The sequence below is a fragment of the Micropterus salmoides genome, unplaced genomic scaffold (genome assembly GCF_014851395.1).
Source record: "Micropterus salmoides isolate LMB-PRFRI ecotype aquatic unplaced genomic scaffold, ASM1485139v1 Ms_hic_scaffold_19, whole genome shotgun sequence".
Lineage (NCBI taxonomy): Eukaryota > Metazoa > Chordata > Actinopteri > Centrarchiformes > Centrarchidae > Micropterus > Micropterus salmoides.
Window position 1 is genome coordinate 20,007,443 of NW_024041039.1, and position 16,078 is coordinate 20,023,520.

A 16,078-nucleotide genomic window follows, 5' to 3' on the forward strand; every position below is an offset into this window, starting at 1 on the left:
ACCTAACATCACACTCAGTCCAAATTTAGTGACTCAGCAAAGCTCAGATACGCTATTAATTTGTTTTCAAATATGACAATTTCAATTTATTAACTTACATAGACATACAGCTTGATTTTTTGCCACATGCTTGAGTTTCAAACATTGTACTGAAATTACACATCTATGGCACCTCAGCAGACCCTGAAAACATTATTTTAAGCAGCAGTGACACTCCTTAAATGCAACACCGGTCACATTCATAAAACAAACTGTACATATACATTTAGGATGGTAAATGAACATGGCACAACACTGTCTCCTTTAAGCAAATAAGTCAGCTGTGTTAATGAATCTCTGCCTGATCGGTTTGAGTTTCCAGGTGTAAATAATTAAACTCTGTCCTCTGGCTACCTTGCTGCAGCATATACACTCGTTGCAACTTTTATAAACATATTTCTTTGACATGGATCCACATGTTACCAACCAATTTGTAGATGTGCAGCTTGTGAATAAAATTTTTAAAAGTAACAAGCGAAGGTGATGGAATACAGCAAAGTGATGAAGGAGATGTATAGTGCATTTCACCAAGGAAAATGAAGGTCGTGTGTGAACTGATGGTTTTGCAAATGGATGCGGAGCTGCCTTCATGCCCTGTAGATAAACTAATTCACTGACTGAGAGTGATCATGCGACAAGATTGGCCCTCTGCTGGTTGCTGATGCTAACTGCGTTTACCACGAAGTCACTTCACTGGCTTGGAAAAAGTGAAACCAATCGAGCACCCTCCTCACCAACAGGTCATAGTGTCTCTGAAGAAGGCGGAGGAGGGCTGAGTCAAGTCAAAGTGGGGAACAAATGTCCTCAACTACAGTATGAGCCATGACGGCCCGTCTTTCTAACAGGCGCAGTTCCTCTGAGTGTTGTCGTCTTTATCTTGACCGTCCTTCTCTTCTTCCAAAGCGGCCATCTCCAGGTAATCATCCAGAGATCCCAACAAGTTGTCCACGTCTCTTTTGTGAGCCTGCAGCACCAGTTCTGCCGCACGGGTGAAGGACTGCAGGAAAGAGGAAGTTACAAACAAACATACAGGTAATAAATAAGAATGTAGCATGGGAGTTCCCCGTAAAGTGTGTGCACATTTATAATGTGACAGACAGACAGACAGCCTGTGACTTACCTCATTGATGTTACTGCTGGTGGAGGCACTGGTCTCAAAGAACTCCATGCCATAGGTTTCTGCTAGCTGGGAGATCCAGTTGGACGTGGTTAGAAATAAAGTACAACAAATGGTATTTCATAGCTTTAGTCAGTTTTCTCCAAGAGTGAATGAACACAGAAGTTCTTAGTAGTTATTAACTGGCCTATCAATTTGTTTTAATGGCTGATGTGAAGAATCCTTTTTGGAAGAATTCAAAATCTATGAATTTGCCCACTAACTATAGCTGTCCTTTTGTTTCTTTCTGTATAAGCAAAGAAAATAGTTGAATGCTACATGACTACAATATTTCTGCACCATAGTTTGTGAAATACTTGCCAAGCTAATACATTTAGCTCTTTAGTATGACATAAATGAGGAAAATAACTCCCCATACTAATATTTGCAACCCTAATAAGCTACTGTCAGATTGTACAGTGTCCTTTCCTTTGAAAATGTCAGCTCACCATTTAGCCATAGAGCTATGTAACCCTGGTCACCTGAAATCACTGAATGTACAGCTGAAGACTGGAACAAAAACAATTTACTGAGAACTTTTGGATGCTTTTGCATATCTACAAAATCCTAAACAGTACACCATCACTTAACAAGTAACTAAATGGAAACTAGAATTACGGAATTGTCCAATTCATTTTAAACCTATTTTGAGGTCACCTTGAGTCAAAGTGTCCCCTTTTCAGTGTCTGACCAACTGTGAAATATGGTCATCAGTTCTTGAGTCATGTTTTGTGAGGTCACAGTGACCTTGACCTTTGACCAACAAATTCTAAGTAGTTCATCCTTGAATCCAGGTGGATGTTTGTGGCAAATCTGAAGAGATTCCCTCGAGGCGCTGCTGAGATATTGCGCTTACAAGAATAGGACAGACAGATGGACAACCCAAAAACATAATAAATGAAAAAAACACAAAATAAGGTTCAATCAAACCTTGCTTCCTTGGTCCTTTGTCACCTGCCTCCTGTGCTTCTCATCAGACTTGTTTCCTACTAAAATCTTCTGCACCGTGTCTGGGGCACACTGCAAAGCAACAACAAAAAAAGACAGACAGAACCGATATAAGACTTCATCATCTTGTCACTCACACTAAGCCACTGGGTAGGTAATACAAACACTGGGTCACTGTGAAGGGCAACAAGTGCAAGGGAGTGAAATGAGAGTGCTTATTGCCATACTTCATCCACATCGCTGGCCCACTTTGCCAGGTGCTGAAAGGACGGCTTGCTTGTGATGTCATATACGAAGATGATACCCTGGACAAGAATCCACAAAAGATAAAGAAAGAAATATAAATAATTAATGCTACAGTAACCCATGAAGGTAGCTTGCCTCCAGTGACTGTTCATATGGAGGGGATCACCTGTGCCCGTCTGTAGTACTGTTTGGTAATGGTCTGATAACGTTCCTGACCGGCCGTGTCCCTGCACAGAAGACAAAACACAGAAAGAAGATCACACAATGTGCAGCAAACTGTAAATGCAGTAAAATGACATACAAGTAACTTAACTTACCATATCTGTACTCGCACCTTGACTCCATCTATTTCTAGTGTTTTCATTTTAAAATCAACTCCTACCAAAAAGAAGACAATTGCATTTTATTTCACAGAAAGCAGGGTCAACAAAAGCTAACGGAAGTGATGTCTGACGCAACCGCAAACGCCTTCTTAAATAGTCAAACTGGAATCACCTAAGCAACTGTGACAAACTGGTGAAAGAAACAACTTTGTGGTATCTTACACAGGCTTTATGGGCTTTGGGTTTGTGAGCACTTAATGAGTGTTGCTCAGACACGCTATTATCCCTAATGAATTAAATCTCAGGCGTGGCATAGTGTCACATTTTAAATCACTGTCTCCACAAAGGGGTTGCAACTGCTGTGAACTATGTCCGCTATGTACCAGGACTGCACTGGTTGTCAACAACAGGAAGTATCACTTTATTGGTTTATATTAAATAGTATTTAAATGAATTCTGGTTTAGTTTTTATGCTGCCACCACAGTTGAAGGTCCACTTAAATAAAGACATTAATTTCTATTCTTCATGCTACATCCTGAATGGATGCTTAAAATGTATATACTGTAGTATTCTATTTTTTAGATTATCCCAAACAAACTATATTTTACTATCTGGGGTATTTTCAATAATAATTAATCTACTGATAATTTTCTAGGTTATTCATTTAATCATTAAGTAAGGCTGAACAATTAATGAAAATGTTACCAAAATCACAATATGGCCTACTGCAATTTTCAAATCGCAGGAGGTACAATATTTGTTCAAGGCCCCTAATATGCCCCTACATTAGCTGTTGCTGATTGACTGGAACAATGTTGCGGGGAAAGTGCACACCGCTTTCTTTGCTTTGCAATTGCATTATCAGTCAAAATAATTAGATAGATTTTATCGTTTGTTATAAAAAATGGCAGATAAATGGTGACAAATCCCCTTTGCACTTTCGTAAAGCCCAAGTCAACATCTTCAAATTGTTTGTTTTGCCTGACTAACTGTCCAAAACCCAGACATTTTTACTTTACTGTCACCTAAGACAAAGAAAAGCAGCAAATCCCCAGAACAGAGAGGCTGCAACAAGACAATGTTTGGCATTTTTGCTTGAAAAATAAGGTTATATGGTGAATGTATGGACCTTTTTTTCCAGCAGACATTTTAACTCATCATGGTAGAAAAAATGAATGGTTGCTCTATTCTATTCAAGTGTCCCAATAAGCCATGACAGTGTGACAGTGTGCCTGTTATCAAGAATAGCTGCAGATGAATTTTCAATCAATCGATTCATCAATTACTTGACTAATGGTTTCAGCTCCAATATATATACTATACAATACACTTGTACTTCCTTTTCAACTTCTACGAAGAAGTACCAGCACTTTGTTGGCCAGATGACACAGCTCTCTAAAAAGACTCTGTAATTGTGAGAAATGGGGATGCAGATCTGGAGGGAAGAAGCTGTCTAATATTCACCAATAATCACAACATCAGGGATCTAAAAGCAAGGAGATTGTAGGTACCACGCACTTTCTCTAATAACTGGGTTTAATCCCATGTAAAGCCTTCCCACCCGGCAAGCTCTCCTGATATCCAGCTCTCCAGGTTGTACTTCACAAACCTTTCACCCAGGCTCCGCTCTACACTACAGCACTGTATTTTACAGTCACAACAAACTATACTGCCTACCATGGAAGTGTGTGCTGTAGGTCTACTGTTTTCTTTGCTTATGTAAAAACAGCCCCACCATTTCCCTCCAACTCATTAGTGTGTCCAACAGTCAGGAAAAGAGGCAGCAGTGATATGAACCCCAAAGTGCATTTCAGTTCACAAGTTTAATTTTTAAAAAAATACAAAACAGGATAAAATATCAAACACTTTGAGGGCAGAGAAAATATTGTTTTTGTGGGCCTTCCTGTTCCATTGTTATGCGATGCGACAGCTCACAGGCTCCCACTTCTTCTGTATGCTTTAGTGTTTTTCCTTAAGGGAATATCTCTATTAGAAAATGTTTATTATTTTGGTATAACCATGGTCAGAATAGCTTTCTTAGTGCATGTTTTAGTTTTCAGGGCTGTTAGGACCTGAGGGTGTTTAATCCTAAAAGCTAAGTAGGCCTGCTTATACTTTGAACAAAAAAATTTAATTTGGTAAATTGTTCTAAAACTTCAACAAAAAAAAGTTGCAGCCTCCATATTACTGCTGTAAAGAGTATTCACTGGCGTTAATTCGGTTCGACCTGCTATGATGACTTGTGAAACGTCACTGAAAACTTCTTGGATGGCTTGGCTTACCGATTGTGGAAATGTGCGAAGGGTCAAATTCACTTTCCGTGAACCTGCGCAACATGCAAGTCTTCCCAACCCCAGAGTCTCCGAGCATCAGCAACCGGAACAAAACGTCGTACTGTTTAGCCATGACCAAAACCTAACACGGACACGAAAGCATGACCCTTCGATGTAGCTGTAGTGATGTCCTCGCTCACTGTTGCTGTGTGCTACCTTCAGGGCCGCTCGAAAAGTCATATTTCTGAACTCGGAAATTGTACTAGTACAGCCAGTTAGATACACTCAGTGGTTAGAAAGCACAACTGCAAATATTTTACAAAAGCGGGTCTTTACGTTGCTTCTTCTAGAAATATACCGAGTTGTTTTACGCTTCAGTGGCAGAATTTAGCGAGTAAAAAACACTGTAGACACATTAACAATGCTGATTCGCTTACTTATATTTAATATTAAATTAAATGTAATAATGCATCATCTTTGCGATTTGTTTAAGTTTACTGTCTTCTCTAGCAGCGTCAAATACAGCAGATTATTTCAGTTGTATTTTGCTATGTTCCAATGTGTTCTACAAATTTCCCACGGCTCGAAAAGGCAGCACACTACCTGCATCCTTGACGAGGCCTCCTCTTCAGTGGGAGTGTCAACTGGGACCATATATAAAAAGGCTAGGACACATCACACTGAGCTCATCCCAAATTAAATATTTAAACAACAGAGCTGCTGCCAGGTATTATAAATATTGATGTCATGAAACCAACTTCCCCCAACATAGCCACGCCTACCTAGGAACATGTTTTTTCTGTTGACCAATCAACAAAAGTCTTTCATCCCCATATATTTAAAAGAACATTTGAAATGTGTACAAAATTTCACTTTTTTTTTTCATTTATGTTGTTCCTCTAGTGTTGGGATGTCATTTTGGTGGTGAATACTAAATACCTAATTAATGGTCATTTATTTTATTTATTTGGTATAAAAGCAATCAAAATTTGAAACCCCTCAATGTAAACTGTTTTTGATAACATGTAATGTCCCACATTTCATGAAATATTACTGAGGATGTGATCTGTTTCCTCAGTACCCTTAATATAGGATCCAGTCTCTGATGCTCCTATTATCTACTTAATTAGATTATCTGAAACAGAATGGAGAAGCAAAGAAATCCTCTATTTGTACCACCTTAAATATTGTGATCTAGAAACATTTAAAAGGTGAACACCCAATATATCAGTAAACAATCCCTGGAGTGCAGTTTCTTAAATTTGATTAAACACACCTTATAATTTCATTAAATGGGATTGGAAATGAGTTCATTCCATCACTCAGCTGTTTACCTCCAAACAAATACATATATACAGTTTAATACATAGGGAAAAAAAATACTAACTTCAGTAGCGTAATGTACAAAAGCTATGAGATGTTATTAAAAAACATGTTGAGTCACAAATACATCCCAAAAGGATAAAATAGTTTTATTTATAGTCTCATAATAAAGGTATGCCTTAACTTGCAAGACAACTGTTGGCAGTATGTACAACATACCTGTAATTTCCATGGAATGGAACAAACAAATATTGATTACATACACACTAATTTACCTCTGCAAAAAGAGGGGGAGGGAAGGAAAGATAAACATTCCCAACACAGGCAAATATTTCAAGGGAAGGCTTTTCTTTGCAGAGCTGACACCATTTAGGAGTATACAGTGTTATATACTACACACCGAAATGGACTTCCATTAACAAAAATAAAGGTCATTGCCCTTTTAACTGCATTGCGCAACATTCAGTTTCCATTAGGGAATTTTTTTTATACCCACATTTTATTTAATAATAAAAATAAAGGAAAATAAATAGTTGAACCTACAGAAAATCCACTAAAACAGCAGGTCCACTTGTTTATTCTCCTGTGTTCTCTGGAAAATCTCAAGCCAAACATAAAGGAGATCAGATATAAGGGTGAGAAATCAATTTTGGTGCATCACTATAAATAGAGGGATCCATTTGATTAATGATGATTAATATTAAAAAGGTAAAACTATCACTAATTACAATTTTGTCGAAGCTTGTAGCGTCTCACATCTCCAACAAAAAAAATAAATCATTTTATTTTCTGTAGCTTCACCAAAGCCTCATACCTTGTAATCCCCACATTTGATTATGAATAGTTATCATGATGTTTGAAAAGCATAAAGTCCTTCAAAACTGCAGAGCTGCCTCAATTTGGGGGTCTTAAAAAGTTGTTGCTGGGCCACAAAAGGAGCGACGGGATGCTTGCCAAGAGGAAAAAGCAAGGTAGAAGCGTTTTATACATAATAGCACCTCTCTCACACAGTCTGGCGGAAGAAGGCGGGACTGAGAGTGGACAGGTAAGAGGAGTCGGGGCTGGTGGGCAAAAAGAGTCTTTTTGGGGAACCGGGATTTGGAGGGGAGGGGGCAAGTCTAGCTGGCCTCCACGCGTAGCTTCTTTCTGTTGGGTGGCTCGTCTGGCTCTGACTCAGAGCTGGAGTCGGACCCACCGTCAAAGGCAGACACTGCGCTCCCTTTACGGTTTGTGTACAAGCTGCTATCAGAAGAGTAGCTTGTCTGGAGCTGGTTGTTCCCCTTGGCCTTCTCCAGTGCACGAACTGTGGCAGTACAGAGGAAAAAAAAAAAAAAAACACAGAAAAAATACTGAATAGCACTTTCTTTAAATTTTACATAGCGTACTACATCATACTTTGTCACAAAAAGACAAACAGTTCCTCCACTTACCCTGCTGCTCCAACAGTGCGTTCTGCTTCTTTAGGTCATCAATGTCTTGCTGGTGGGTATGGTTTTTTCGCCTCATGTACTGGATGTACTCAGTGGCTTTGTCTAGAATCTGTGCTCGGGAAGCCTGTTTGACAGAGTTCTGTCAGCAAAAATTTCAGAGAGCCATGGGACAATGCTGCAGTGTCTGTTTGTACAGGTACAACATGTAATGCAGAGATCACAGTGGCATACATGAACGGTGCAGATCACTTTCAGTCTGGATCATAAATTAAGCGAGAACTATTCCAGAGGTCATTAACTTTGGTACACATACTAATACTGACATGTTGATCCTAGCACAAAAGAGGGAAAAGACTGCAACATTTCCTCCATGTTGAAGCACCATCACACCTGCATACTGAACAATGCCACAGCTTGTTGCACTTCTCATATTTAATTAGATTTACTGACTTATAAAATGGACTGTAGATATAAACATATCTCTAATGACTAAGCTGCTGAAAACGTATAGAGCTGTTTTCCAACTGCTTCAATGGTAACGCCTTCCAGTTGTGTAAAAGTTCACAGAGCATATGAATTGGTTTGTGACAATGATTCCCAGATACTGTGGGACAAATTAACAATCTCAAATCTCATAAACATAAAGTTTTGGACATGTTTAACACGTGGATAGCTTTGCTTGGCAAGCTGGCCATCTTTGAAAATGATCTCTTGGATCTGGTTTAGAGTTCAAAGAGAACAGTGCAAGCAGAACACCACAGAATAGCAGTGGTTTTGATTGGTACAAACTAAACTGAACATTATGGAGCTGGAAACGCAGCTGATGAGCTGCAGACTTTACCACGGCGGGTGACCGCGTGTGCAGAGCTGTAAAAAAAAAACACAGTGGAACAGAGAACCTGCTCTACCAGAGAAATGGGGATGTCTCCTTAACTTTATATTGCTTATGCTGACAGTTCTCATGCCTTACAAATGTTTTATGCATGTGCACAACAAAGTTCAGTTTTCCTGCCTCTACGGACATGCAGGCTCTATGTTGTTGTTTGATTGTTAATAGTTATAGACTGATTATGTGTGGCTGCAGTGTAAACAACGTTAGCATTCCCCTTGCGAGTTTCGGGAAGGTGGTGTTGGTTTCGAGCCATAAATTTCCTCAGTCACCATTGTCACCAAGGACAGCAAATCTAATCTAAAACCATTACTGCCTAGTTATCCAACGAAGGTTAAAGTCAAGGGCAACTGGACTTGGTTGAAGACACTGGAAAACGTTTAGTCCCTCATCCAAGGGACTTCTTCAGTTCTGACTGACTGGCAGGGAAACTCAGCTATTTAACCTCAGTCGGGTCGTTTGCCAGGATCGTCGATACTGCTGGTTCGTTAGTGTTCCTTGTTGCTGTGACGACAGTCGTTACAGTCATTGAGACTACCTGTGGCCAAGACTGAACGACCATCGTTGGTATCTTCACCTGAGGCCAATAGGTTACGTTTGTTGAGTTTCCTGGGAAGTGATGAAAGGACAGCATTGTAAGTGGGGGATAAGTGGTGGCGTAGACCCCCTCCCCTGTTCAATGACGGCTTCTCAACCCTGGTGTAGATGGCTTCCTTGACACCTCTTTCAAACCATCCATCTTCTCTGTCTAAAATGTGCACCTGGTGGTCCTCAAACGAGTGTCCTCTGTCCTTCAGATGTAAGTAGACTGCAGAGTCTTGACCTGCGGAGTTGGCCCTTCTGTGTTGAGCCATGCGTTTGTGTAGTGGTTGTTTAGTCTCCCCAATATACAGGTCTGTGCATTCCTCACTGCATTGGACCGCATACACTAGATTGCTTTTCTTGTCTTTGGGGTGTACCAGTATCTGTCTTAGTGTGTTCTTGGGTTTAAAAAACACAGGGATGTTGTGTTTGTTGAAAATGCTCCTGAGTTTCTCTGATACTCCAGACACGTATGGAATCACAATGTTGTTGCATTTGACCTTCTTTTCTTCATCCCCTGTAGTTTTGTTCTTCTTGGATCTTGTGGCTGTTTTCACAAATGTCCATTTAGGATATCCACAGTGCCCCCTTCAGGTGGTTCTGTTCCTTCTCTGGCTCAGGCGCTTGTTGGTATGTTTTCCAGAGTTGATGTGTTCTGTGAAGGCTTGCACTACCTAGCTTTTAATTCTGACCCAGGTGTCGTCCACATATCTGTACCAGTGGATTGGTGCTGTTCCTCTGAAGGAGTTTAGGGCTTTGTTCTCCACTTCTTCCACGTAGATGTTTGCTACAGTCGGGGATACCGGTGAGCCCATGGCACAGGCATGCTTCTGTCTGTAGAATCCTCTGTTGTACTGGAAATAGGTGGTGTTTAGATCAGATCTGGTCAGGGCTGTATCTTCAACCAAGTCCAGTTGCCCTTGACTTTAACCTTCGTTGGGTAACTATGACCTGGATGACTGAGAATCTTCACAGACATTACTGCCTAGTGTTAAATATATTTGGATATACTATATTATATATTAATAATATAGTTGAAAGACATCACTTCTAAAAAAAAACTGTAACCAGCTCTACCTTAAACACCAGTCATGTTCTAAAATCTACAGCATACCCAATGTATTTTTCTATTTCATTCATTATTAAATATTCCATCTAAACCAACATGTTACTGGCCAAGATAACAATGAATATTAGATTGTACTCTGCATGAAATAATGGAATTATACATGCCGTTTTTTAATATCAGTGAGGATTATACATTTGCCACTGGCCACCCTGTTCTCAAAATATCAGTATCAGATATTGAAATATCCATATGGGTTGACCACTAATCGTTCATTTAATTAATTTGAAATATATTGAGGTGGCTAAGGATGAAACGGTTAGGGGTTTAATGATAAACGATGGTTAATATTACTGCTGCTTTAATTATCATTAAAACTGTGCTGGTTAAATTCTGTCCTGCATCTAATGTCCTGCATCTAATTTAACTGTTTCTAACTAATGTTAGTGTTAGTCTCCCAGACGTAGGCGCGCGGGAAACGTCGGTGTGTTTTGGGTCAATGAAAACATGGACAATGCTCTGGAGATTTTTCAGCCTAGTCCTCGGAGGACTAAGTCTGAAGTGTGGTCGTATTTTGGTTTTATAAGTGTTGAGGGAAACTTGATCAAAATAAATTGCTGTGAAAGGGGCAAAACTGTGACTACCACCCATTACTTTATAACGAATGCAGATTAACTTTTAGCTCAATGCATGACGTGGGGGAAATGTGTGTGCCATGGTTTGTCTTTCTAACTTGTAGTAATAGCTTGTAGACTGAAATTGAACACATTGCACGTTTTTCTGCTGCTACATGCATCATTTGTCTTTAATCTCTTTTGCACATGATGTGTTGCTGACACTAAATGTAGTTTACTCACCCAACCAACATATTTTGGTTTTCACATGTTTACATAAGGTATTGGGTATGATCTTGTTTTAATGATTTCAGTGTGTGCATCAGCATTTACAGCAGACTTTAACAACACCGCGATAATAATAACTGTCATCATTTTGGTCACTATTATCACAATATTAAATGTTCATACTGTTTCATCTCTAGAAGACAAAATATAAAACTGGTATTTGTTGCTGAGCCTTGAGACAGTGTATGAAGAACAATGTAGAAAACAAATATTTTTGCCTCTCACCTTCTCCCCTTGTAATGCAGGCACAGAATCTCGTAAACCGTGAAAGCTGTCTTTAATATGGTCCCTGCGTTTGCGCTCAAGCGCATTGTGATGTGCTCGCTTGTCTGCCTGCAAAGGGACAGGTAAAGTTTATGCTTTACAAACTCAGGTGATACATAAAAAAAAAACACAAGGGCTGGGTGATATGGCCAAAACTGTTATCATGACAAAAAATATATATATCAGTCGATATCAATAATGATCATGATAAATGTCAAAGCATTATTTCTGAGTTTAAAGGCGGATTTTTGCCCTTTAGTGAAAGCTGAAGAAACCAGACAGTTAATTGTGGTTTTAAACTATTCTTTACTGTCAGAACTTGCCAAACAGAGGATCATTTCACAAATCTGAGAACAATGAACAAACAATTATAATGATAAAATATTTTTTCAACAAATGTGTATAAGACTAATTAATTTCTTTTTTCCAGTCCTTTTTCCTCAACAAAACAAATATTTTAATAGAAGTGCAGATTTGTTTGTAATTCTAAGGAAAATTATATCGCAATAATTAGTTATCGTTTTATTACCCAGCCCTAACACAAGGTAAAACCAAGAATGTTTGTGACTTGCTTTCCATGTGAGTTTTAACATATAAGAATAAGACAGGGAGCAATTTTAAGCTGCAATATGCAAATGCTGCAGCTTTAAATTGCAAACAAGTAGAATAAGCAGTGGCCTTATCTTTCACAGGGTCCTTGTGTGTACATCTCATTTCCCTGACATCATACAGCAGGAACCTGTGGTGTAGGTATAATGTTGAATGAAGGTTGCGATCTGTTTACAGAATCTTAACTGATTGTGAACTGTTGACTTTCAGTTGCTTGAAGCGTTGGACCAGCAAACTGTCTCAATGTTTTGTCTATTAACGGCACAGTGGATCTCAAAATCAACTCCAATGTCTACCTTCTCTCTGCTGTTTTGAACAGAACCAATAGATGCCAAAAAAATCTACTCTTCTGCTCAGTATCTTCCAAAACAAAATACAATTTGTGTCTGCATTCACAGTCTACTTGTTTGGAACCTGCTGTAGCTCTACAAAGTCAGCCAGCTCAGCCTCAGGCTAGAAGCTCATTAAAATGAGTGGCAAGAGTTAGAACAGGATGCAAACCAAGTTAAGGATCCGACGACAGCGCTGAACCTAGAGCCCTGCATTTCAGCCCAAGCCCGACGGGCCCCGACTTATTTACGCCCCTGGGGCCGGGCTTCGGGCCACTTTTCACGTCATAATTCACATGCGGGCCAGGCCTCGGGTCTTTTTTGAGTTATCCTTTTTATATTTTTAGACAAGAAAATATGAGAAGTTGACGTCAACGATAGAAAACAAATATAGAAAGACATTTCTTAACCTGTTTTTAAACCTCTTATAATCCTATATCCTGCCTACAGGCAAAATGTTGCAAATTGCATTGTTAAATATCAGACATGATCAATGAGAACACAGTGTTCTGTCATGTTAACCAGAAAGCTGCGGCTGAATAAAGCAAATAAACTTGCATTTTTGGTGTTCTTACAGTTATCATACACTCATTAGAACCCTTATCCAGGTCAAATATAGCAAAACTGTACAAACAGAACTGCATAAATACAGTACATGATAAGATTTTTCATGAGGGTACTTGCTAAACATTTATAAAATGTTACATTAAATTAAAGAGAGACATAAAGAGTGCTGTGGGAAGAACCACTAAAACCATTAGTTGTTGTCATACTAACGTTTGAACTACTCTGTAACAATAGACATGTTACAGGCATGACAGTATATCTATACAGTAGCTATTGAGATCCAAAGCAGGAGATCCCAGCTTAATCAAATGGGGGGGGAGGGGAATCCATGACTCTCGCACATATGTGACCAGACCGAGGATCTGACACAATTTCAGATGCATACTTAAATAAAACTCCCTTACACATATACAGCAATTAAATGCAGGTGGTTTGTACACCATGGGGAATTTAAACTAGCATGTACAATATGTTTGATGTGGATTCTGGTAAGTATGTTTCAAATGCAATGTAAACTCTGGCATCTGCACTGGATTCTCATTGTAGGAGAGCATATTTAAAAAGGTCCAGAAGGCTACAGAAAAACAAAAGACTAATATGGAAGGTACCTTATAATAAACACAGCTGTTTCTAGTATCCTATTTGCACTGCAATCAAGTGAGAAGTCGTTTGGGTTTTGTTGTGCATCTATTCATGCAATTACGGTACCAGTGCTTGGCGTGGCTACTACGTACATGTAAAGACTCTAGTACAAAGTTACCTGCTTTAACTCTCACATTTCACACCTAATATGTGAAATGGTGTCTACAGCCTTCCTCAAAGATTCAGGATGTTCCTAGATAGAACATGTCTTTAAGTCATATTACTGGGATGGCTACCTAAAAAAAATAAATGTACAATCACTACCACCGTATATACAGGTTGTAATTCATGGCAAATCCTTCATTCTGTAATTATGACAAAACAGTAATAAACCATTTTCATAATAGGTTTGCAGGGCATACCAACTTAAGCATTTTAATGTACACTTGCGAAGAACATTACAGGTAATGTCAAAATAAATAGCAGCACATTGAATATGAAATCATATTTTCTTGAAAGTTTCACTCAGCTTAAAAATGGAGTCATGAAGAGTTGTGCTGATATTGTCAATGTAATCAATTACCCTAAGTGTAACGCATACAAGTTTCCCTCATTTTTAAACTGATAAACCCATTTTCATAATAGGTTTGCTGAGAATCCCAATGCCATCCTGTTCACAACTACCCTAACTATGACCATAGAAAATCTGACATGCCCTTTAATTTTCTCCAAAACTGTACAGAATAATGACTTCAAATCTGACGTGATCACAGTCTGGATCATACTTACAGGTCATACTGAACCAAGATTTCACTGAAAATAATGATAGTTTTAAAATGAAGAATTTTACTAGGTTTTCCTTTGATTTAGGAGATGACTTTTTCTATAACTTTCTCAAAAACTCAACAGTAAATATAATCGTGATCCTGAACAGGATTGTATAGGGTATTTTTGGCCGCTCCTAGCACCCGTACCATAAATGAACAAAAACACGCGCAACAACATCCAAACGGCGACTGGCTTTAAAGAGCTGCCGCGAAAGATGGCTCATTTGACCGCAGATATACGACGTTACTTATTCACCAGAATAATGTGCTCGACTTTCATCTACAAGCCAGCTCCAAAGAACGTCATTTGCTATATTCCTTACAATCTAGTGTTAGCCAACAAACCCAGCTAGCTAGCTAGCTAGCTCAAGCAGATAGCGTAGGTTGGCAGAGATGTTAAAGTTGCTGTTTGGCTAAAAATTTGGCTAGCTACTTCTTGAGGAAACTAAACAACATACATCGCTGTCGACTTCGATGTCATCGTTTTCGCTCATTCTTCGGTAAAAAGGTATGGGAAAAGAAAACAAGCAGCTGTCAAAACAAAGTGCAGCGACAACTGGAGGCAAGTAACAAAATCTAGCACGGAGCTCTGCTACAGCAGATACATGACGATCAACGGTTCTCTACACGTGATTCGCCTACACATGGACGGGAAAACATAAACAGCGCAGGCGCAACAAGATGAGAGCTTCTGGGTAATGAAGTAATACGCCCGCACGCGGCCCGGTTTGCACAGGTGCTGTTTGTGGAGTTTGAACCACATTTCCCATAAGCCCACGGATTTGGACGCGCCCACCAAATTATACCGTTATCTCTTACAAGTTGCAAACATAACAGTCTCAGGTCCGTCAGTGTTATTACTAAAGTGTGTCATGTTCCTTGTAATATAGTTGTATAAATATATAACAAACAGCATTTCATTAAATTGTCATCAATAAATCAGTAATGCCTTAAACATATACAGTAATACTGATGTAACATGGGCCTGTTCTCCTTAAATATACATTTCATGCAAACGGGATTCTGTGGTTTTAAGGACCAAAATGCCTTGTGCTCAAATCTGTTTCAGCTGTCATTGTCAACAGGGTAGTATGCTACAATAACTAGGATATTTTTCCATCATATGATTATGAGGCCAGATGGTGGCCTAGCTCAGTTTGGCTGCCCTCCCCCATTCACCATCCATGGCTGCACACTTGCCTCCATAGATCTTCAAATAGATTCTGCAGCAAGCCCTTGCTGCTTATAAACCTACTGCTGTGCCACAGAGATGTGTTTTATTATCAGGAATTTGTTTTTCCTAATTTAAATAAGACAATGCCAAAAATCTGGAGTTTTACATTCTTAAAAACAACATGATGACAACGTCCTGTATGATCTTTATATGCAATTTTAACATTAGATATTTAATTTAATATTTAGACAACAAAGGGTGTAGGTAAAAAGAAAGAAAGATGTTCTCTCATGTTTTGTAGCCTATACCATTCATCTTTTGTCTCTACATCATATCAGCACATATTATCTTTTCTGTCATCACCATCTCATCTCTCCAATTAAAAACCTACTAAAGCCACTAAAACTGTAAACAAGTGTGGCCAATAAGAGCACATAATTATGTTGTTAATAATAATCTGTTTTACAATTAATCAGTATGCCAGTTGTTTTGAGAAATTAATTGACAGTATCCATTGACACAAAATAGTTTCCTAATATTTGGGGACA

The 16,078-nt window shown here is 39.0% G+C and overlaps 2 protein-coding genes across 3 annotated transcripts; both read right to left on the reverse strand.

The window, feature by feature from the left end:
• Positions 1 to 59: 59 nt before the first annotated feature.
• LOC119910872 (ras-related protein Rab-15-like) lies at positions 60 to 5,181 on the reverse strand. Its single transcript, XM_038729694.1, has 7 exons — positions 4,996 to 5,181; positions 2,707 to 2,767; positions 2,556 to 2,616; positions 2,371 to 2,448; positions 2,126 to 2,215; positions 1,160 to 1,225; positions 60 to 1,036 (listed from the first exon to the last, which is right to left on the reverse strand). Exons 1-7 carry the CDS (start codon positions 5,117 to 5,119, stop codon positions 878 to 880), a joined length of 639 nt encoding a protein of 212 aa, XP_038585622.1. The 5' UTR covers positions 5,120 to 5,181; the 3' UTR covers positions 60 to 877.
• A 1,252-nt stretch (positions 5,182 to 6,433) lies between these two features.
• On the reverse strand, positions 6,434 to 14,995 carry LOC119910476 (protein max-like). 2 transcript variants are annotated; one of them, XM_038729107.1, is made up of 4 exons: positions 14,815 to 14,995; positions 11,404 to 11,511; positions 7,740 to 7,863; positions 6,434 to 7,612 (listed from the first exon to the last, which is right to left on the reverse strand). In XM_038729107.1, exons 1-4 carry the CDS (start codon positions 14,848 to 14,850, stop codon positions 7,428 to 7,430), a joined length of 453 nt encoding a protein of 150 aa, XP_038585035.1. In that variant the 5' UTR covers positions 14,851 to 14,995; the 3' UTR covers positions 6,434 to 7,427. The 2 variants fall into 2 exon arrangements, with proteins under 2 accessions (XP_038585035.1, XP_038585034.1); XM_038729106.1 differs by having other exon boundaries at positions 7,740 to 7,878; positions 14,815 to 14,994.
• Between the last annotated feature and the right edge of the window lie 1,083 nt (positions 14,996 to 16,078).